The sequence below is a fragment of the Anolis sagrei genome, chromosome 2 (genome assembly GCF_037176765.1).
Source record: "Anolis sagrei isolate rAnoSag1 chromosome 2, rAnoSag1.mat, whole genome shotgun sequence".
NCBI lineage: Eukaryota > Metazoa > Chordata > Lepidosauria > Squamata > Dactyloidae > Anolis > Anolis sagrei.
The window spans coordinates 163761669-163784944 of record NC_090022.1 but is presented as its reverse complement, the minus strand read 5'-3'; the positions used below and the strand labels follow the sequence as shown (position 1 = coordinate 163784944).

At 43.8% G+C, this 23276-nt stretch overlaps 2 protein-coding genes across 4 annotated transcripts in view; one reads left to right on the top strand and one right to left on the bottom strand.

The window, feature by feature from the left end:
- ODAD3 (outer dynein arm docking complex subunit 3) overlaps positions 1-22291 on the bottom strand; it is a 43610-nt gene extending 21319 nt beyond the window's left edge. The window contains exons 1-7 of one of the 3 annotated variants that reach the window (XM_060763557.2): positions 21866-22291; positions 18176-18297; positions 16279-16356; positions 15174-15353; positions 12299-12400; positions 9453-9578; positions 4625-4747 (exon numbers count right to left, since the gene is read on the bottom strand). In XM_060763557.2, coding sequence (XP_060619540.1) covers positions 4625-4747; positions 9453-9578; positions 12299-12400; positions 15174-15353; positions 16279-16356; positions 18176-18297; positions 21866-21950 — 816 coding nt within the window. In that variant the 5' untranslated portion in view covers positions 21951-22291. The remainder of the gene's footprint in view (positions 1-4624; positions 4748-9452; positions 9579-12298; positions 12401-15173; positions 15354-16278; positions 16357-18175; positions 18298-21865) is intronic. The other 2 variants (XM_060763555.2, XM_060763556.2) reach the window with 2 other exon arrangements.
- A 138-nt stretch (positions 22292-22429) lies between these two features.
- The window catches only part of PRKCSH (PRKCSH beta subunit of glucosidase II), an 81345-nt gene continuing 80498 nt past the window's right edge, over positions 22430-23276 (top strand). Inside the window, exon 1 of the mRNA XM_067464038.1 lies at positions 22430-22530. The gene's annotated coding sequence lies outside the window, so the exon portion shown is untranslated. The remainder of the gene's footprint in view (positions 22531-23276) is intronic.

Sequence of the window (23276 nt, the reverse complement as noted above, 5' to 3'; positions counted from 1 at the left end):
CAGCAAAATGATTCCACTTATACACATAGGACCACATAGGAAGGCTTATGCGCAAGTTCCAAGATTGCTCTCACTGGCTGTAACAGGCTTGGGGCCTGATCTGCCAGGCTGTCAGATTGAGGTGCTTGACCTCCAAGTGGAGAATCTGACCACTGTGACATGTCATAAGATCCAGTCTGAGTGCGAGTTGAACAAACTGCCTGTTGGACAAATGCGGGAGCATGGCAAAACATGGCTGCCACGGTCACCACGGCGTGACCAAGATGCAGTTGACCCATTCTGTCTGGACATGACCCTGGTCAACAGAGGGAGGGGTGGAAATATGTAGAGAAGTGACTGTGTCCAGTCAAGCACAAAGACATCTCCAAGATACCCTGTTGCCTTGTGTGTTGTGTACCATACAATTGGCATTTTGCATTGTCCAGGGATGCAAACATGTCTACATGTGGGGTTCCCCATCTCCAGAAGAGGGATTATGCCTCCTGCGAATGGTGAGGCTACTCGTGGTTGGCTGGTGCAGTTTGGCTGAGATGATCGGCAAGGGGGTTTTCAATGCTTAGAACATGAATTGCCAGAAAATGGATGTTACACCATTAAGCTGTATCTCTGGCATTGGAAAGGGATTGGCTGGTGACTGCTGGAAGAGCACTTTGGTTTTCTTGATGTTTGAGCTTCTCGTATGCTTCTGCGAAGGTGTTTGGAGTGGCTTGTAGATCTTCTGAATGCGCACAGACAATGTTGTCATCAGCATATAGTGTGAAAGGACCAAAGTACAGGAAATAGGAAGACTGAAGTGGCCAAAATTATGATCCCATGCTTGTGAAAGGAAGAAATCTCCTTTTATATCGTTCCATTAAAGCTAATGAAGGTCTTTTTGTTTTGGGCCTTTTTATCATAGCTGAACCTTTCTCTTTTGTTCTTAGGGCTTGAGTTGTAATAGAAGAAGGAGATTAAGGACATAAGAGTCAGGACCAAAACAAAGTATCTGTGGTTTGATGGAATTCAGCTCAATTTGCTTGGGAATACACCCAAGTCTAAACATTTTAGACATGTCTAGTCAGAAAGTATTTAAAATCTATGTAGAAAAGCACTAGGTTTAATGGTTAAATCCCTTAAAATCTCCTTTTGTCTCATTTTATCTGAGGAAGACACAACAGGGTTTCAGCCTGCCTTTAGCACTGAGCAGGAACATCCTCCCTGTTGTCTTTGATCACTGATTGGAAATAAATCAGCCCTGGAGGGAAAAGAGACTAGAAAAAGACTGTGGGTCAGATAGGCAACTCCTTCAAACAACTGAGCCTCAGAGCTGGAGTTTTCCTGTCCTTCAGAGCTTGTGGACAGAATTAAGAATTCTATGAATGTGAGTTTTCATTCTGAAAGACCAGGTTCGTAACCAAGTTCAATGATATTTGCAAAATCTCCAATGCTAGCATATGTCTATGATAGAAAGATGTTACACAGGATTTCCAGCTGCTATAGAAGAGTTTCAGTACCTCCCACAGCTCTTTCTGTGAAATACTTTCTGTGAAATACTTTCTGTGAAGTATATATAACGGTCATATGGCATGACTACGGGTCATGTCACAAGCATTTTAGATAAGGGAGACCCAATCTGTAATGGGAACTTTTCCTAAGGCAAACTGCAATATGGGATGTGTGATTTTCACTGGCAGAATGGTTGGGGAAGGAATGGTGAAACCTGAACTTTTCTTTTGCCAAAATAGTTGGTCCTGGAAGCGCCGCATCAGGGAAACAGACCCATTTGCCAGCTCCTGTGGGGTTTGAAGCTCGGCTGGGCCGATAGGTTGCCCCTCGGAAGTGGCTGGCTTCGGGGAGCTCTGTCCCTGTCACAAAAGGAGCCCCCGTTGGCTGCACTGAAGCAGTAGAAGCCCCTGCCTTCCCAACGGCTCTAGAGAGCCTTCGCCACCATGACGGGGATTCAGGGCCCTAGCCCTTTTTGATTTCTTTTTTGGCGTCAAAGGTGCAGTGGCTTCGGGCGCCATTACAGTCAAGTCTTTTGCCCCTGAGGAGAGTAAGGCAGCCATCGGATGTTTAGTGAGGAGGAGGGAGAGCTCGTAGAGTGCGGCCTTCAGCCTCAACACTCTATTCTTTCTTGTCTGAGGCGTAAACGCCATACAAATTGGGCAAGACTGGGTCAGATGCCCGTCCCCCAAGCAAAGAAGGCATAATGAGTGGCCATCATTGTCAGAATAACTGGCTGAAGTAGCCGCCATAACTCCAAAAACGACAAAGTCAGGGGGAGAGAGTTAATAGTTAGCCAAATTCAGTCCAGGTCAAGGAGAGGAGATATTTGAAGCAACCATAGGCAGTCCATGTCAAAAAACCAGGCAGTGCAATATGCTAGTCGAAGAGAAAGTTCTTTAGCTGCTGACAGAGCAGTGGATCAAAAGAACTGAGGCGGTGGCCTGCCCACCTGCTACTTATACTCACAAGGGGAGAGTGGGCGAGGCCAACCACCAAAGTTTTCAAATCTAAAGCAGTTCCGAAGCTGTCTGCTCAGGCGCAGAAACTACCATATGTGTGATTCACAGTTGACCACGATGGGAAATTCTGTGTTATGGACCTCATGAAAATGAGGTGCAGACTGTAGTGAATCTTACCTAGTAGGCTGGAAGGGAAGCCTGGATAACAGTATGGCAAACCTCCATTTTGAGAGTGTAAACCAGGGAAGCAGCCATCTTGAGTGAGGATAGATAGAAGATGGGAGGTGTTTGAGGTCTCCTGGGATTGGCTAGAGCAAGTGGGAGGAGCCAAGTCTGAGGAGGGAAAGGATTTCAGCTTCTGTGGAGTGGAGAACTGGGAGCTGGTGGGAGAAGTGTTTTTGGAAACTAGGTTTTCAGGGAGAGAGTGTCTGTGTCAGACAAGGTTGATTAGCTGACAGGAAAGGTCAGGCAGCAACCTGATTTCTTGTGGGAGATAGCACAAGAGATTAGCTCTCTAGGCTGAGTTAGTTAGCAGGAAGAACCCTGGGAAGAGTTAGCTGATAACTCAGGGGACTACCTGGGATAGGTTAGTCAGAAACTCATTACTATTTCTCTGAAGTAGAGTGAGGGATTTTTGTTACTAGCAGCTAGATCTGTTTGATTCGCTCTGTATGTAACTAAGTGAAGAAACTTATTTCAAGCAACCATCAAGCTGTAATACTTTTGCAACAAGTCAAGCGTTTTGTACCTCTCTGAAGTAGTTAATTGTCTGTTTTTATAAATAAATATTTTTCTATTTAACTTTCAACAAAGTCTCTATCGTTCCTCAATCTATCATTGATCCTTTATGATAATTCCAGTAACTTTAACATCCTGATACTACAGAAAGGTCTCTTATCCAAATAATCATTCTGGGAGCTAAGGGAAGAGCAGTGTTGGCAGAAGTGGGAAAGGTTTACCTCAAAAACTCATTTTAAAATCCTAAGGCAACTTGGGTTGGTGACAGCTTTAAACCAAAAGAAGATTAAAAGACAAGCCATGTTCACTCTATCATTACATCTATCTACAACTCGCTACCAAATTGGAGGCACAGGGGTAGGATTTTTGAGGAAAAAGTGTAACTTTGGGGGAAGAACTATCCTGCCTAGACATATTATCTATAAGACTCCAGCCTCACATCACTAGTTGTGATATTTTCCTTCTTACTGGTGTCCACTGGGGTGATATTACTTATAATCCTTTATAATTGGTATCCGGCGGTGAGATACTTGGTGATATATTGATATAGTACATCGGGGATCCATTATACAGACACTAGTAGTCACATTAAAACTAGCCTATAATAGTCACTTTAAAACCATTCTGCTAAAGAGGTAGGCGCAGTGTGTTAAAGCATTGAGCTGCTGAGCTTGTTGATCGAAAGGTCGCAGGTTCGATTCCGGGGAGCAGCATGAGCTTCCGCTGTCAGCCCTAGCTTCTGCCAACCTAGCAGTTCGAAAACATGCAAATGTGAGTAGATCAATAGGTACTGCTCCGGCGGGAAGGTAACGGCGCTCCATGTGGTCATGCTGGCCACATGACCTTGGAGGTGTCTATGGACAACGCTGGCTCTTCAGCTTAGAAATGGAGATGAGCACCACACCCCAGAGTCAGACATGACTGGACTTAATGTCAGGGGCCAACTTTACCTTTTACCTTAAAGAGGTATTAAACCTCTCAAAGTCATAATCCTGGTAGTTAGTTTCCAAACAAATACAAATATTTAGGTGCATTTCCACTAAAGCATTAATGGAATTTGACACCACTTTAACTACCAAATCTCACTGTAAAAGTAACAGTAGTTTTATAGGAGTTTTTTTTAGCCTTTTATCCTCAGCAAACTACAACTCCAAGATTCCACAGCATTGAACCATAACAGTTAAAGTGGCATCAAACTGCATTTTTTAAAGTGTAGATGCATTATTTGTGCATGCTCAATATGTGTGTTAAAGGAGGCCTGGCAGAGAAAATATCCCCTTGAAAAGAGCTTGGAGAAATTACTTTCTTGGACTACAGCTCCGAGAATCTCTCATATTGAATCTATGAGCTGTAATCCAAAACAGTCAAATTGTAAAACTCTCCTCTCAACCTGTAGCCAGCTTGAAGAGAAAGAGTGGGCAAAGCAGATGATCCTACGATACCCGTCTTTCCGCACGTTCATTCTGTGCTCTTTTTTCCTCTATCTGCTTCTTGAGGTCCTTCAGCTTCTTATCGCGGGCCTTTCGTTCTCGATAAATGGTTTCCTCTTGAGTCTGGAGCTGCTCCTGCAGTTGCAAGGAAAAGAGAAGGTGAGATACTGCCCTGACCTTGACAGCTCTACACTGGGGCATACTGTGAGCATTTGCATTACTCTCAGATATTGTTTGGACAACCAGATAAGCCTGCAGAGGTGGTGAGATACCAGCCTAGATTTCTGTGAGTGCTAGATTGTTCTGCTTCCTGAAAACTTCCTAACAATTTTTGACTAAGACACCAGGCTCTACTGTTTTCCTGTTGTAAATATGCCCAATTTGCTATTTGGTCCATTACAGGCATGTGATACACAAGCAAAGAGTTCCTGGTCTGTGCATTGCTTAGTATACAAAAGATTTCAGCTTTTATTTTATGACTTTAAAGAGGAATTCTGTCTAATATGATAATGTTTTAAAACTATCTCTACAAAAAAAGCATAAACCTAAATTAGCCATTAGCTATAGAACTATTTCTATAAGACATTTCTGAGGATGCTTGCCATAGATGCAGGCGAAACGTCAGGAGAGAATGCCTCTAGACCATGGCCATATAGCCCGAAAAAACCTACAACAACCCACTTATAGAAATCGTTTGGAAGTCCATCAATCCATGATGCTTTTTTCCTTTTTTTCTTTAAAAAAGTCATTTTTTCTGTAAAGCTGATCAATGAATTCAGAAAACCTTTATGCTCTTTTGAATTTTTTTGTAAATTGTATATTATCTAAGTATGGCCCCATCTGCACTGATCATTTAAAGCAGTTTAAAGCTTCGAACTGCAGTGGTTAGATAATGAACGCCTCAAAAGTGCTGTAATGTGCTTTAACTTAAACATAAGCAATGTTGGAGAAAGAAGGCCATTAACGGCAGTCTCTGAGGATATAACACGAGCATCTGCTTGTCCGATTTTGATGGATTCATTTCAATTGGTTCAATCCGAGGATGTGGACAAGGTGCTTGGAGGAATGAGAGCTACCACATGCATCCTAGACCCCTGCCCATCCTGGCTTCTAAAGGAGGCCAGAGGGGGATTGGCCGAGTGGGTTAAGGTGGTGGTTAATGCCTCCCTTCGGGAAGGCATTTTTCCAGCCAGCTTAAAGCAAGCTGTAATAAAACCGCTGTTGAAGAAGCCATCACTGGACCCCACTCAATTGGTAAACTATCGGCCTGTTTCCAATCTTCCCTTTTTGGGCAAAGTCATGGAACGTGTGGTGGCCTCACAACTCCAGGCATTCTTGGTAGACACGGATTATCTAGATCCGGCACAGTCTGGCTTTAGGCCGGGACATGGTACCGAGACAGCCTTGGTCGCCTTAGTGGATGATCTCCGTCGGGAACTCGACAGGGGGAGTGTGTCCCTGTTGGTGCTACTCGACCTCTCAGCGGCCTTCGATACCGTCGACCACGGTATCCTTCTGGGACGCCTCGCGGGAATGGGTCTCGGAGGTACTGCTCTGCAGTGGCTCCGGTCATTCCTCGAGGGTCGGTCTCAGAAGGTGTCACTGGGGGACTCCTGTTCTACCCCACAACCTTTGTTTTGTGGGGTTCCTCAGGGTTCAATACTGTCCCCCATGTTGTTCAACATCTACATGAAGCCGCTGGGCGAGATCATCCGGAGTTTCGGGGTGCGGTGTCATCTGTACGCAGATGATGTCCAGCTCTGTCACTCCTTCCCACCCGCTACTAAGGAGGCTGTCGAGGTCCTGAACCGGTGCTTGGCCGCTGTGACGGTCTGGATGGGGGCGAACAAATTGAAATTGAATCCAGACAAGACAGAGGTGCTCCTGGTCAGTCGCAAGGCCGAACAGGGTATAGGGTTACAGCCTGTGTTAGACGGGGTCGCACTCCCCCTGAAGACACAGGTTCGCAGTTTGGGTGTGATCCTGGACTCATCGCTGAGCCTGGAGCCCCAGGTTTCGGCGGTGACCAGGGGAGCATTCGCACAGTTAAGACTCGTGCGCCAACTGCGACCGTACCTTGGGAAGTCTGACTTGGCCATGGTAGTCCACGCTCTGGTTACATCCCGTCTTGATTACTGCAACGCTCTCTACGTGGGGTTGCCTTTGAAGACGGCCCGGAAGCTCCAACTAGTCCAACGGGCGGCAGCCATGGTATTAACAGGGGCTGGGCGCAGGGAGCACACAACTCCTCTGCTGTACCAGCTTCACTGGCTACCGATTAGCTACCGAGCCCAATTCAAAGTGCTGGTTTTGACCTTTAAAGCCCTAAACGGTTCTGGCCCTACATACCTATCCGAACGTATCTCGGCCTATCAGCCCACCAGGACCCTTAGATCTTCAGGAGAAGCCCTTCTCTCTATCCCACCTGCTTCACAGGTGCGGCTCGTGGGAACGAGAGATAGGGCCTTTTCTGCGGTGGCCCCCCGGCTTTGGAATGCCCTCCCTACTGAATTAAGATCAGCGACCTCGCTAATGGCATTTAGGAAAAAACTAAAAACCTGGATGTTTGAGCAAGTCTTCAATTGACCTTCGTCGTGATGTTTTATCTGACCATGGATTAGCAATCAAGACAACGAATTGGATGACGATTTTAACTATGAGATGTCCCGATCTGTATTGGTGGCCCAATACTACGTATGTTTTTTGTATGTATTCTTAATTTTAATTTTTATATGCTTAAGTGAATTGTATTTTTTAACATTGTATATTTTAACATGTTGTAAACCGCAATGAGTCGCCGCACAGGCTGAGATATTAGCGGTATACAAGCATACCAAATAAATAAATAAATAAATAAATAAATAAATGTGCAACACTGTGAAACAGTCTGAAAGAAAGTCCTTAATGTGCAACATTGAGCTCCAATATAAACCACATTGTGGGGCAAAATCAGTCCCACAGAATGCAAATTGCTGTACAGACACTGGAAATGCTCTGGTGATTCGCACATAGTCTAATGCTTAAGGAAGTACAACATGTTGGCTCTCTATTTTTTTTTTACCACATGCCCCAGATATACATATACAGTATCCATTGCCAGTTCATTCAGCATGGTTTCACCTATTGGTGGGTCATCCTGGACTTCACTTCTTCACCTCCTATAGCAAGTCTAAAATGTTGGACAGATCTGCCCCATATCACATAATAATATAAACATTTATTATGGTCAATGACCAGTATCAAAAAGGTACAAGTGACAGGGTGTACAAATGCCAGAGTGCACACACATGCACAAGCACATGTACATACATGTACAAACATCAGGTTACACACACATCCGGGTATCAAAAAACAATGTTAAAACAAAGTTTAAAACCCAATATTGAATAAGATAATTAAAATGGTATTAAACCAGCGGTTCTCAACGTGGGGGGTCACGACCCCCAGAGGGGTCATTGTGCCATTTTGGGGGGGTCGTGAAGCTGCCTTGGTAAAAATGCCAAAATGGCTGCCGACCCTTGTCGTTCGGGCAAGGGAGGGTTGCCCGGTCCTCATGCCTTTCCGAGTTTGGAAGGGCGTGAGGCTGCCTGCACGGCCTTGCCGTTTGGGTAGCCTTTCTGCCGAGTCCCTGCACACCCTTCCGGGCTCTTTGATGGCAGGTGAGCTATACATACAAAAAACACAAATTCACTAAAAGTTGTGGTACATAAATCACAATGGTCGATATTGCTTTTTATGGCAGTATCTTATGCCCTGAAGACAAGTTGTCTTTACACCAAAAGACTCTTTATGTTATGTATGTGTAATCTTTGTAAACAACTGGTTGTTGTTCATTATATACTGGGTTATGCCTATACCATTTAATTTTGCCGTTTGTTGAATATTGTAATATACAAACTGTTAGGCAATATCAACCATTGTGATTTATGTACCACAACTTTTAGTGGATTTGTGTTTTTTGTATTGGTGGGAATCCATTGTCTTCTTGTGTTAGGTGAGCTATACATCCCAGTAGCTCCCAAATGCCAAGGTCTATTTTCCCCAAACCTCTCCAGTATTTTCTGTTGGTAATGAGAGTTCTGTATGCCAGGTTTGGTTCAATTCCATTGTTGTTGGAGTTCAGAATGCTCTTTGATGGTAGGGGAACTATATATCCCAGCAACTGCAATTCCCAAATGTCAAGATCTGTTTTCCACAACCTCCACCAGTGTTCAAATTTGGGCATATTGAGTATTTGTGCCAAGTTGGGTCCAAATGTACAGTCGTTTGGGTTCACAGCGCTCTCCATATGTAGGTGAACTACATCTCCCATAAATCATTGTCAATTCCTCCCAGCCCCTCCAATATTTTCTGTTGGTCATTGGGGTTCTTTGTGCTAAGTTTGTTCCAGGTCTATAATTTGTGGGGGTCTCAGTGGTCTGTGGAACTCAGAGGTAAATTGGTTGAAGGTACTGCAAATCCCATCATCCATTGTCCATACTCCCCAAGCATATTGTTTTGTGATCAGTCACTATGCTTTAAATATGTTAAATTTATAACAATGAAAATACATCCTGTGTATCAGATATTTTCATTATGCTTCATAAGAGTAGCAAAATTACCGCTATGAAGTAGCAACGAAAATATGGTTGGGGGTCACCACGACATTGGGAACTGTATTAAGGGGTCACGGCATTAGAAAGGTTGAGAACCACTGTATTAAACATTTAGATACTAGAATATCAATGGTAATATATATATATTAAAGTTAGATAATGATAATTATCTAACTTTCTAAGGCTTTATCACATGTATCCTACTCTTCCTTCATATGATACCCGACCCCATCTGATCCATTTACCCTAGTTGTATTGCGGGCATCTTGTGCTTCAATCTCCACGCTTTCCAGCTCTTGGAATTCATGGCGCAGGCGTGAGATCTCAGTTTGCAGGGCATCCAGCTTGTTCTGGAAGTGGAGGCTCTTCTCCTAGAAGTAGCAGGAAGGATCCAGGAGTGAATGGCAAAGCTTGCAGCCTTGCTCAATTACAGTAGCAGGACAACAACAACAACAACAACAACAACAACAACAACAACAACAGAAATAATCACTGGATTGTGTAACTCCCTTAAGGGTTCCTGTTCTGAGCTGGGCCTGGATCCATTTTGATTCCTTGATGAAAAATTATAACAATATTTTACAGCATGTTCCTCTACTCAAAGGGTTTCAGCAGATTGTTGGAGAACATAGCTGCCCCAGGTACCCAAGCACCCAGACTATCCCATGGCCACAAAGCAGGTTGGAACATGCTTCCCTAACCCCCAGAGTGAGACTTAGGCCCCTTGTACACAACTGTATAAAACCCGGTTGATCTGCTTTGAACTGGATTATATGGCAGTGTAGTCTCAGATAATCCAGTTCAAGGCAGATAATGTAGATTACCTAATTTGATTATCTGGATTATATGGCAGTGTAGAAGGGGCCTAAGATGCTTATAGAAAAGCATATGTTGTTATTATTCTTATTATGTTTATTTATACCCCACTCTAAACTCTAACAAGTGCTTAAACTGTTGGGAACAACAACCTTCTTCAAGCCACCTCTAGTAATGTTTATCTATGATCCTGTTGCTTACTGTTTCCTGTATGTATGTTCTGGAATGCAGCTTCCTTTATCGTTTCTGTTAAGTTGTAGGAGGGGTGTAATGAATCCCTTACCTTAGCTGGCTCCCTGACGCCTAAAGGGAGTGGGCCTGGCGAAGCCATGGTGTCCATTTTAGGAAAGGGAGACAGGAAAGGGAGACAGGGAGAAGCCATTTTAGTTAGGTTGCCTTGAGGGGGCATGTTCAAGCCTTAGAGGGAAAATAAGAGGCTAGGATTGGCTAGGAAAATGGGGGCAGAGCCTAAGAGGTCTAGAGGAAAGAAGTGTCCTTTTAAAACAGAGGCTTGTCTCAGTGAGTCAGTTAGGGTTTGGAGCTGTTAGAGAGAAGTAGTGTTGGTGTTAGTAAGAGCGAGTTTGGGTTTAGAGAAGAAGACTGGGTTAGTCTTTTGTGAAGTATTCAGAGTAGCTATTTAGGAGATAGCTAGAGTACTGTTGTGGAGCAGTACCCCGTTAGTGGTCTGTTCGATTCCTAAGGAAATCTAGTTCAAGGTATTTTTGGCTAGATTCCTAAAGGGGAATTTTTGGGAGTTACTTTCAGAGATTCATTTCCTGAAGTAATTTTCTGTGGTGGAACTTTGAAGACTTGTAACCCAGAAGATTTTAAGATTTTGACTCTAATGCAACCACAAGCTTTTTATGCCAGTATTTTACTGAAAGCATTAAGCATTTGAACCTGAATATTTCAAGCCTGTTAAATAAACCTTGTTCTTTTATTCAACTTATACCAGCCTCAGTGTGAATACCTTTGTGATCAAAGTATTATTAAAGTCAGCTTCACAGCAGCTTCTTAGAAACTATAGTGGCACAGTGTGTGTCACAGAACAAACTCTCAATATTACTTCAGCCTGATTAATATTGAAATGGTGGCAGCAGAATTCATTTGAAGAAGCATTTTAAGTCTCTCAGTTCTAGTGTTTCCCAGTTCCTACCTTTTTCTTTGATCTAATCTCCCTTGATTTTCTTATATAATCAGTGGGATCTATTTCAACAATTACATAAAGAGATATTTAAAAATACAGTTGGTTCAGTAACCATACTCCCTCTTCCTTCTGATGGCCTCATATTTTGGGGTGAACAGCATCGCTCATATATTCTTTAGGTGGTGCCTGTGAGTGCCTATGAGGGTGTGAGCATTATAATTTCGGTGGAGCAGTGTTGGGATTATTTTTATATATTTCCCTGTCTATAAATTAATTTAAAAATCTTACTTGGTCTTTACAAGGGGCTGCAGACCACATGTGCGCTCTCTCTCTCGCTCTCCTTTTGACTATGTGACCTGTTGATAGCTGTTTTTGTTATAAGAGAGATACCCTGGCCGGATGGCACAGAGAATTATCTCAAACTTATCTGAAACTGGATTGATTAGTTTTGTATCTGTGTATGCTGAACACATGAAGGTTGTGAGTAAACCAAATATGTTATTTTTATTAGTCTACTTCCTTTTTGTCTCTTGAGTGCATGATATAAAACAAGTTGTTTTATTGGAGAACATATATATTTTGGGCACTGAAAAACTCTGCTAAAGATCTGCTGTTTTCATGCACTGGCAAATCTCTGTTTTCCTAACAGATCAGAGACAACAGGTTATTCAGTCTAGTAACTGAAATCATTGCCTTGCATAATTATATCTGGTTGTTTACAGAAAGGAAAGATTCTACTCTAAAGGGGTTTTGGCTCTTCTCTGAAAGGTTATGCTTTTCTTTAAAAGTTGTGATCTCCAAAAGGTGTATTTTTCCAAAAGGCTATAAATGCCATTTTCCAAAATAAACCACTCCTTCTGCATCACTGGAGAGCTGTCTAATGGCTATCTATTACACTCACAGTATACCACAAAAATCTGCTTCATGCCAAATCTTATTCACTATACAATCTTTAATGCAGACTTCAGCTCAGTGACCTTTCGATCTAACTGCATTGTCATCTCTTGGATGTTGCAAATTAGCTGGCAATGTAAGGATAGGTGCTGAAATACCCCTTCCTTTCTCCAGGGTGGTAGGCGGCAGGCAATCTCCTCTCAGCAACTGCTTGTAAGTGGACCACTGTCTCACCTGCATGTGTGCCTTTAACTTCTGGTACATGCTGGTGATGCGTACAGCCTCTTCATTCTTGAACCGAGCTTTTTCCAGGCGATTCTCCAATATACGCAGTATCTATACAGAAATAAAACAAAATAAGTAGGAGCCAAAATCTATTCAAGTTTAAAGATACCCCTGCTCTATGTAATCTAAAGAGCTTCTGTTCACAGGAATGAGATTTTTCTGACAGATTTGAGACTGGCAACCACACAAAATGATCTGGAACTGAATGGGAGTTTTGCCAATGCTTTTCTCATTTACAGAGATTTTTCATACAGCAAAGACACTAGTGGTTGCTTCCTTGTTTAAAAAAAAAAAAAACAAACAGAAAAGGAAATGTTGGATCTGGCCAGGGAGAAGTCTTCCCCTCCCATAGTTGCTGCCAGCTCTAAGAGAATGCTTTTTTGGAAAATAATATTTTGTTTAGAATAATGAAATCAGAATTGTCAGAATGATCTCCACTATGAAAAAGAATCTAATTCTCTTCTCTCTCTTTCCCCCCAAAGGTCTTTACCAGCTACGCACTTCTCACTTGAAGCACTGAAACATGAAACATGCTCACAAGAAACAGGGAAAACAAACTCTGACAAAACACCATCCTTTCCTTGTAGCGGATTCCATAAAATCTAAGTCACAAGTGGGCCCCTGAGGGGTGAATGTGTGCATCCAAGATCACTCTTGTCTTATTTTTGACCAACCATTTTTTGGAAACTGAATTGCTATTTCAGGCCATTTAGGGGAGGGAGGGAATAGCAATTACAAGGAAAATTGCACCCCCTGGAGGCTTCTGAGTGTGTGATACGTGGTTGATGGCTGAATTGTTTTCCTTACTATGCTAGTTGTGGGATCTAGGATTTGTTTTCCAATTTCTGGATGAGGTCAAACATGACCATTTATATCTCAAATTTCAGTCATCTAACTATAGCTGAAGATACATCTTATAGATGGGTCATGCTTTATTACCCACTAGCCATCCCCTGTCACGCGTTGCTGTGGCCCACAAGAGGGTTCTGTGTGGGAGGTTTGGCCCAATTCTATCGTTGGTGGGATTCAGAATGCTCTGTGATTGTAGGTGAACTATAAATCCCAGCAACTACAACTCCCAAATGTCAATATTCTATTTTCCCCAAACTCTACCAGTGTTCACATTTGGACATATTGAGTATTCGTGTAGAGTTTGGTCCAGATCCATCATTGTTTGAGGCCACAGTGATCTTGGGATGGAGGTGAACTACAACTTCAAAACCAAAGGATACTGCCCACCAAACCCTTCCAGTATTTTCTGTTGGTCATGGGCAGGCCCGTAGCCAGGATTTTGATTCGGGGGGGGGGGGGGGCTGAGTCTGAGTGAAAGAAGGTCTACCCTATCAAACCTTTTGTATCGTTACCCCAATACCCCCATGCATATGAGATATATTGAGCATGGTGATCAGATCATGATATGAATAAACATAACAGTTTAAATAATGCACCAGTAAGGCCTTCTCGCGGACCATCATGAGAATTTTGGGGGGGGGGGGTGGGGTGCTGAAGCCCCTCAAGCCCCCCCCCCCCCCCCCGCCGGCTACATGCCTGGTCATGAGAGAACTGTGTGCCAAGTTTGGTTCAATTCCATCATTGGTGGGGTTCAGAATTCTCATTGATCGTAGATGAACTATAAATCCCAGCAACTACAATTCCCAAATGACAAAATCAGTTTTTTAAAGTGAAGGACACACATTGGGTTGTTAGGTGTATTGTGTCCAAATTTGGTGTCAATTCGTCCAGTGGTTTTTGAGTTCTGTTAATCCCACAAACAAACATTACATTTTATTTATATAAATAGATAAGCAGTGGCTTCTAGTGGTTTAAGCCAAGTTCCTTCTCTAAAAACCTTGCATTTGAATTTGGCCACGCAAACAACTTGTGGGAATTGGCTGGGAAAATGAGAAAAAAACTGTTGTTCATCTGTAGTTGCCTTATCCAAGGCAGTGGCTTCCAGATGTTTTATAACCATCCACTCAGCCAGAATGGCTTATGACCAGGAACCATGGGCACTGTAATCCACAACATCTAGAAGGCACTACCTTGGGGTTCCTGAGTTTGCAAAAACCCATGGACACTTGTAAAAGCAAAAATGTCAACAACAAAGATGCCTTGTACGGAATAAGCAAAGCAATGTTCCATGTGATTCTGTAGGACTGATGTTCTTCTTAGGGTTTCATATTAAACTGGGACTCTGTAAACAGTTCAGCTAAACTGGGACCCTGGTGGAAACAAAGACTTAGTCTCACCCTACCTAGAAGCCCGTCCACACAGTCATATAATCCAGAATAGCAAGGCAGAAAATCCCACAATATCTGCTTTGAACTGGGTTATCTGAGTCCACACTGCCATATAATCCAGTTCAAAGCAGATAATGTGGGACAGGCCCGTAGCCAGGATTTCGTTTCGGGGGGGGGGGGCTAAAAACATTTCAGGGGGGGTTTCGGGAGGGCTGAGTTTCGGGGGGGGGGGGGGCTGAGTCTGAGTGAAAGAGGGTCTAGCCTAGCAAACCTTTTGTATCATTACCCCAATACCCCCATGCATATGGGATATATTGAGTATGGTGATCAGATCATGATATGAATAAACATAACAGTTTAAATAATGCACCAGTAAGGCCTTTTCGCAAACCACCATGAGAATTTCGGGGAGGGGGGGCTGAAGCCCCCCGAGCGCCCCCCCCCCCCCCCCCCCCCCGCGGCTACATGCCTGATGTGGGATTTTTTTTCAACGTGTGGAAGGGGCCTAGGATGAGACCTGAGAAAGAAAATATCTTGTGGAGTATGTTGGCCTCCTTCTTCCCGGGGATTCAGAGTTCTCTCACCTTGGCTTCTTCAAGGTCCCCTTCTTCCAGTGCTTGCATGTCATTGATCTCTTTGTCCTTGTTACTATATTGAATCTGAAGCTCATCCAAGCGTTTCTTCCGCATCTCTACCTGATACTTCAGCTGGTTTAACTGATTGACTGTCTCACATAGCCGGTGATCAACAATCAGAATAGCACCCTTTGGAGAAGAGCAGAAGACTGAACATTTATGCACACAGTGAATTCAATGAAAGTGATCTTGATCAAAGCTTCTTAAACTATTTTCACTCACAAACCCTTTATGCCCAAGAAACACGGTATTTAAATGACCCTATATATATATATACATATATAAAATAGTTTTATTCATTTATTTATTTACAGTATTTATATTCCGCCCTTCTCACACTGCAGGGACTCAGGGCGGATTAAAATGTACACATATATGGCAAACATTCAATGCCAAAGACACACAACAGATATAGACAGACAGTGAGAGTCTATTTAACTTTTTCTGGCCACCAGGGGAGCTGTCGCTTTCATCATCCATCTGCGACACTGATTAAGTACTTCTGCATTCCCCGCATGCTTTTGCTGGAGTCTTTTTATCACCTTGTAAATTAGTTAAATTAGCCTCCCCACACATAGGTAGTAACTAATTTTCCTACTTGACAGATGCAACTGTCTTTCGGGTTGCAAAGGTTGACAACAAGCTACACAATCGGCTGGAAGCTCATTCCGACCCAGGCTGGCTTCGGACTCATGACCTTTTGGTCAGAAGTGATCTTAATGCAGCTGACTCTTGTCTGCTGGAGCTAGGTGTGAATGTTTCAACTGACCACCTTGATTAGCATTTGATTGCCTGGCAGTGTCTGGAGCAATCTTTTGTTGAGAAGAGATTAGATGTCCTTGTTTGTTTCCTCTCTGTTGTTGTGCTGTTCTAATTTTAGAGTTTTTTTTAATACTAGTAGCCAGATTTTGTTCATTTTCATGGTTTCCTCCTTTCTGTTGAAATTGTCCACATGCTTGTGGATTTCAATGGCTTCTCTGTGTAGTCTGACATGGTGGTTGTGAGAGTGGTCCAGCATTTCTGTGTTCTCAAATATATTTGCAACATCACCTACCTCTCCCGTTTTATTTTTCACAGATCCCTGCTCAACTTGATGATCCTGGAATGCAGCATTGATGACTTTCTCCTCTCCCTAAAAAACAAACAAAACCCACCACACAGTTATGCAGTATTTACTTTCTTTGACTTCAATCCAGTATACAGGATCCAAATCACCCTGGTGGCGCAGTGGGTTAAAACCCCTCTGCTGGCAGGATTGAAGACTGACAGGTCGCAGGTTCGAATCCAGGGAGAACACAGATGAGCTTCCTCTAACAGATCCAGCTCCTCATGCGGGGACATGAGAGAAGCCTCCCAGAAGGATGGTAAAAACATTAAAAACATCTGGGCGTCCCTGGGCAACGTCCTTGCAGATGGCCAATTCTCTCACACCAGAAACAACTTGCAGTTTCTCAAGTTGCTCCTGACATGACAAAAAAAAAACCTTCGTTTTTAAACAACTAGTTTTAATTGTTTGTATCTTTTTACCTGTGTTTATCAAGTATAAGCAGATATAGTGGGCATTGCCTGGGTGTGCAAGGGGGCCACTTTCCCCTGCTTTCATCCCTTCTTTCTCTTTCCCTCCCTCATATCTTCTCCCCTTTCCCTTCTCTTTCTTCTGTCTTTCCTCCATTGTCTTTCTCCCCCTTCCCTTCCCTCACTTCCCCTTTTCTTTCTTTCCCTTCTTTTTCTCTTTCTTTCCTACCTCCGACTCCCCTTTCTCCCTTCTCCAGCATTTCTCCTACCTCACAATATCTCAATTCTAACATCATTCTCTTTGTACCTTTTTTTTGCTTCATCTCTTCCCCTCATACACGTCACCTTGCTTTCCCATTGACATCACAGAGGGCCACTTTACCTAGCAACAGCTAAGCCGTCACCTAGCAAAACAAATCCAATCACATCACAGAGAACCACCACCTAGCAACAGTCCTTGTGGTACAAACAGACAAACAAACATAAATACTTTTTACATAGACAGATTGATAGTTCTCGGGTGTTTTAATGCTGTGATTAATTTAACACCATTCTATTTCTGTATAATTTTAATCATATTGTTATCTTTAAATTGTATGCTACATTTAGTAGCAATTTTAGGAGAAAGAATTTTTTTTTTCGTGTCAGGAGCGACTTGAGAAACTGCAAGTCACTTCTGGTGTGAGAGAATTGGCTGTCTGTAAAGTTGTTGCCCAGAGGATGGGTCTAATGTTTTACAATCCTTGTGGGAGGCTTCTCTTGTGTCCCCACATGGGGAGCTAGAGCTGACAGAGGGAGCTCATCTGCTATCTCCTTGGATTCGAACCTCCGACCTGTCGGTCTACAGTCCTGCCGGCACAAGGGTTTAACACATTGCACCAACGAGGGCTCCAGGAGAAATGCATGATAGAAATGTATAACTACAAATAGGGACAGAGGACTTCCTGGAAAATTGTGGGTGATATGTAGAAAGAGATATTACCTTTTCTTGCATCTGCCTGTGGAAACATCCAGTTAGATAACAAGCACTTGATTTGTTGCTATTGTATTCATCATTTGGATACATATGATTTCCATAATATGTATTTACACTGCTTTGGACACAATTTTGAGTACACTAAATCCTGAAATACATTCTTGGATTCTTGTTTGTTTCATTATTTTAGAAATGATATTTGAAAATAACTTGAAATAAACTGTAACCTGCAAAATTGAATTAAGGGAAAGATGAATCCCTGGTTTTTTGATCTTCAGGTTGACAGAGCCCCAAATTTGACATATTACTGCATTTATATTCATCTTTCCTAAGAACAGAAGCTGCTAGGGAATTGAACTGAGGCTAAGATAAGAGGAGATATTACAATTTTTTCCTCCTTTTTTCCTTGTTTGCAAGCATATTCATCCATGTCATCAAAGAATATGGTTACAAGGCTTACCGCAAAGGCATCTGCAAGCTTCTGGTGCATCTTCTTATTCTCCCGCCTCAGCTTTAAAATTAAATCATTATTTTTGTTAATCTCCCATTGCGAATTCTCAGAGGAAGCTTTCCGGTCGCTTTCTATAATGAGCAGAAAAGAGCTGGTTATTTTCATATTTAGAAAGTTTAGAAAGTTAATCAAGAAGGGGGCAAATTAGTGATTTTGAATCACCTTTCTTTCCTCCCACGAAGATACCATTTTGTTCATTATACTTTCACTGTGACTAAACAACTTATGCAATATTACATGATATACTTTAGTGCTGAAACCTTGTTTTTGTTTCTCAGTAAATAGAAGCACAACTAAAAGCAGCATGGCTTCTTCCCAATCAAAAACCTAGGGAACCTATATATTGAGAGGGGGCGGGGAGGCTGAAAATAAGATAACTTTTACATTTTTCAGGAATTTTTTCCACTCGAGAAAATAATGATCTTGAAAATCAAAGGCAGTGGTGTCTAAAACCCAGGCCCGTAGCCAGGATTTCGTTTCGGAGGGGGGGGGGGGTGATTTTTTTTATGTTTGTTGGGGGGGGGGCTGAGTTTCGGGGGGGACTGAGTCTGAGTGAAAGAGGGTCTAGCCTAGCAAACCTTTTGTATCATTACCCCAATACCCCCATGCATATGGGATACATTAAGTATGGTGATCAGAATATGATATGAATAAACATAACAGTTTAAATAATGCACCAATAAGGCCTTTTCGCGAACCACCATGAGAATTTGGGGGGGGGGGGGGCTGAAGCCTGCTAAAACCCATATCAAGAAGACAGCTTGCTGTTGTTGTTTTTTGCCATTCGGTTGTTTCCAAGTTTGGTGTAATTTTCTTGGTAACGTTTGCTGAAAAAAGGTTTCATTGAATCATAGAATCAAAGAGTTGGAAGAGACCTCATGGGCCATCCAGTCCAACCCCCTGCCAAGAAGCAGGAATACTGCATTCAAATCACCCCTGACAGATGGCCATCCAGCCTCTGTTTAAAAGCTTCCAAAGAAGGAACCTCCACCACACTTCGGGGCAGAGAGTTCCACTGCTGAACGGCTCTCACAGTCAGGAAGTTCTTCCTCATGTTCAGATGGAATCTCCTTTCTTGTAGTTTGAAGCCATTGTTCCATTGCGTCCTAGTCTCCAAGGAAGCAGAAAACAAGCTTGCTCCCTCCTCCCTGTGGCTTCCTCTCACATATTTATACATGGCTATCATATCTCCTCTCAGCCTTCTCTTCAGCTCCTTAAGCCGCTCTTCATAGGGCTTGTTCTCCAGACCCTTGATCATTTTAGTCGCCCTCCCCTGGTCACATTCCAGCTTGTCAATATCTCTCTTCAATTGTGGTGCCCAGAATTGGACACAATATTCCAGGTGTGGTCAAAGCAAAGCGGAATAGAGGGGTAGCATTACTTCCCTAGACCGCCTTCCACCTGGAAACCAATGCGCTCAACTGTGGGAGAAAATGCAGATCAAGAATAGGGCTCCACAGTCATCTACGGATCCTCAAGAATACTGATCCTGGAAGACTATCCTACTTGTCCAACGAGGGATTGCCTAAGTATTGTACTATGCTAATAGTATAGTGTATTGTATGTATATATACCTTGTAAGCCGCTCTGAGTCCCCTTTGCGGTGAGAAGGGCGGCATATAAATGTCGTAAATAAATAATAAAAAAATATTGTAGGATTATCTGCCTTGATATCTGGGTTATTTATTTATTTATTGTGCCATCAGCAACAATACCATTGTATTACATTTCTAACAGAACAAAACAAACAAGCAGAAAAAACCCCACAAATTTTGCCAACTTGGTAGTTGATTAAATGTCCTTTGACCAGTATCTGGCCACTTGGAGTGCCTCTGGTGTTGCCACAAGAAGCTCCTCCATTGTGCATGTAGCAGGGCTCAGGTTGCATTGCAGCATGTGGTCAATGGTTTGCTCTTCTCCACACTCTCATGTCGTGGATTCCACTTTGTAGCCCCATTTCTTAAGATTGGCTCTGCATCTCGTGGTGCCAGAGCGCAGTCTGTTCAGCGCCTTCCAAGTCGCCCAGTCTTCTGTGCGCCAAGGAGGGAGTCTCTCATTTGGTATCAGCCATTGGTTGAAGTGCTTTATTTATTGTGTCATCAGCAACCATACCATTGTATTACATTTCTAACAGAACAAAACAAACAAGCAGATAAAAAACCACAAATTTTGCAAACTTGGTAGTTGATTAAATGTCCTTTGACCAGTATCTGGCCACTTGGAGTGCCTCCGGTGTTGCCACAAGAAGCTCCTCCATTGTGCATGTAGCAGGGCTCAGGTTGCATTGCAGCATGTGGTCAATGGTTTGCTCTTCTCCGCACTCGCATGTCGTGGATTCCACTTTGAAGCCCCATTTCTTAAGATTGGCTCTGCATCTCGTGGTGCCAGAGCGCAGTCTGTTCAGCGCCTTCCAAGTCGCCCAGTCTTCTGTGTGCCCAGGAGGGAGTCTCTCATCTGGTATCACCCACGGATTGAGGTGCTGGGTTTGAGCCTGCCACTTTTGGACTCTCGCTTGCTGAGGTGTTCCCTGAGAGAAGCCTCCTCGCAGGATTGCAAGACATCCGGGCGTTCCCTGGGCAACGTCTTCGTAGACGGCTGATTCTCTCACCTCAGAAGCAACTTGCAGCATGCAAGCAAGCAAGCAAAACAACCAACGGACCTTTTCAGGACCAACCATGACAATAATCTCAATCAACATTGAAAGCATGTCAGCTGCCAAAGAACAACTGCTCTATGAACTGTGCCAAGATAAGAAATGTGATATTCTGGGTTATATTTATTTATTTACCTTACTTATATACCGCTGTTCTCAGCCCGAAGGCGACTCACAGCGGTTCAGAACAAATACGAACAGCAAAAATTCAGTGCTACAGTATAGAAACAGTTAACAACCTAACACATTACACAATTAATAAACAGTTACTACAATACCCATTCACTGTCGTCTCGTCATCAAAAACATGTTCCAGATTTGTCATCCATTGTTCCATTCCAGTGTTCATTAACCAATCATTGCACTAATTATTGGAACGCCTGCTCAAACAGCCAGGTCTTCACCTTTTTGCGGAATGCCATTAGAGATGGTGCTAGTCTAATGTCCGTAGGAAGGGCGTTCCACAGCCGAAGAGCCACCACCGAGAAGGCCCTATCTCTCGTCCCTGCCAGCCGAGCTTGAGAAGCAGGCGGGATCGAGAACAGGGTCTCCCCGGAAGATCTCAAAGTCCTGGTGGGTTCATAGGCAGAGATGTGGTCGGATAGGTAGCTTGGGCCGGAACCGTTTAGGGCTTTAAAGGCCAACGCCAGCACTTTGAATTCAGCCCGGTAGCAGATCGGTAGCCAGTGGAGTTGGCGCAACAGGGGGGTTGTATGCTCCCTGCGCTCCGCTCCTGTTAAAATCATGGCTGCCGAGCGTTGGATTAGTTGGAGCTTCCGAGCTGTCTTCAAAGGCAACCCCACGTAGAGAGCGTTGCAGTAGTCTAAACAGGATGTAACCAGAGCGTGGACTACCGTGGCCAAGGTAGACTTCCCAAGGTACGGCTGTGTGAAAGGGCCCTGAGTCCACACTGCCATACAATCCAGTATAATGTGGATTTTATACAGCTGTGTGGAAGGGGCCTCCACCTTTGGAGCAGGCCTTACCTAGCAGCTGTATCTTCTTCTGGAGATCTGCAATCTGCTCATGGACGGGGGGCTTTATTCCTTGCTGGGCCTCTGTCACAGGCATGGTAGTGGCAGGTAGTCAAAAGCTGGAGAAGGTGAAGCAGGTGGAGGAGGGGCGACACTGTATTGACTTGATGGCAAGTCACTAGTCTGCAGCAACCATTGGCAACCCTGCAGGAATTGTGCTGCCAACAAGGGAAATGGTGCTTGTGATCGATAGGGGGGGAATAAATAAAATAAAAGGTTCTACAACAGTCTGTTCCTCTGCTGCATAGCTTCCTTGGTGCTTCTGCCAGGCTTCTCTTTTTCTCCTTTCCTTCTCTGCCAGGTTGCATCTGGCTCAGCAGCGCCTCAGCATCCTTAAGCTGGGCCCGTCTCCATGGTGACCGGCTGCGATGCAAAGCACCTATTGGCCGCGGCCAATCAGCAGAAGCATTTTCCGCCACTCTCAAGATGGCCGCCCGAGGAAGTGGCATGTTGTTGCCTCGCTCAAAATGGCGCCGGGAGAAGCACAAGCGGGAAGGAAGGAGCAATCTCCGCCTCTTTTCCTTTCTCTCAGAGGCGGATGTCCTGCCGTCTGCTTCCGGCGTCGGACGGGTGAACTTCGGACCGTTTTCCACGCGGGTTTCCGTGGCCGGTTGAGGGTAAGGCTCCGTGAGGGGGTGGAAAGGGGGCAGAGGGAGCCGAGAAGAGGGAAGTGGGGCTGCCTTTCCGGGCTGAAGGTGGGCCAGAAGCCGCCACCAGAGCCGGAGGGGGAGGCACGGCACGGGGGCCATTCATTTCCAGTTTGATGTATCAACATATATGTTTTAACTACATGCAAAGATACATTTTGGTTATACAAAAAGAAAAGGGGCTCACAAAAAAAGCTTAACAAATGCCACAACTACAGAAAATTACATCAATATACTAACTGCAATAATAACAATAATTAACAATAATTGATAATAATTAATAATAATAATATGGAGCCCCCGGTGGCGCAGTGGGTTAAAGCCCTGTGCCGACAGGACTGAAGACCGACAGGTCGTAGGTTCGAATCCGGGGAGAGGCGGATGAGCTCCCTCTACCAGCTCCAGCTCCTCATGCGGGGACATGAGAGAAGCCTCCCACAAGGATGATAAAACATTAAAAATCATCCGGGCGTCCCCTGGGCAACGTCCTTGCAGACGGCCAATTCTCTCACAACAGGACACTCCTGACACGACAAAATAATAATAATAATTAATAAAACTTTATTTCTACCCCGCTACCATCTCGTACCTTGGGAAGTCTGACTTGGCCGCGGTAGTCCAAGCTCTGGTTACATCCCATATAGACTACTGCAACGCTCTCTATGTGGGGTTGCTTTTGAAGACTGCTCGGAAGCTTCAAATGGTCCAGCGTTCGG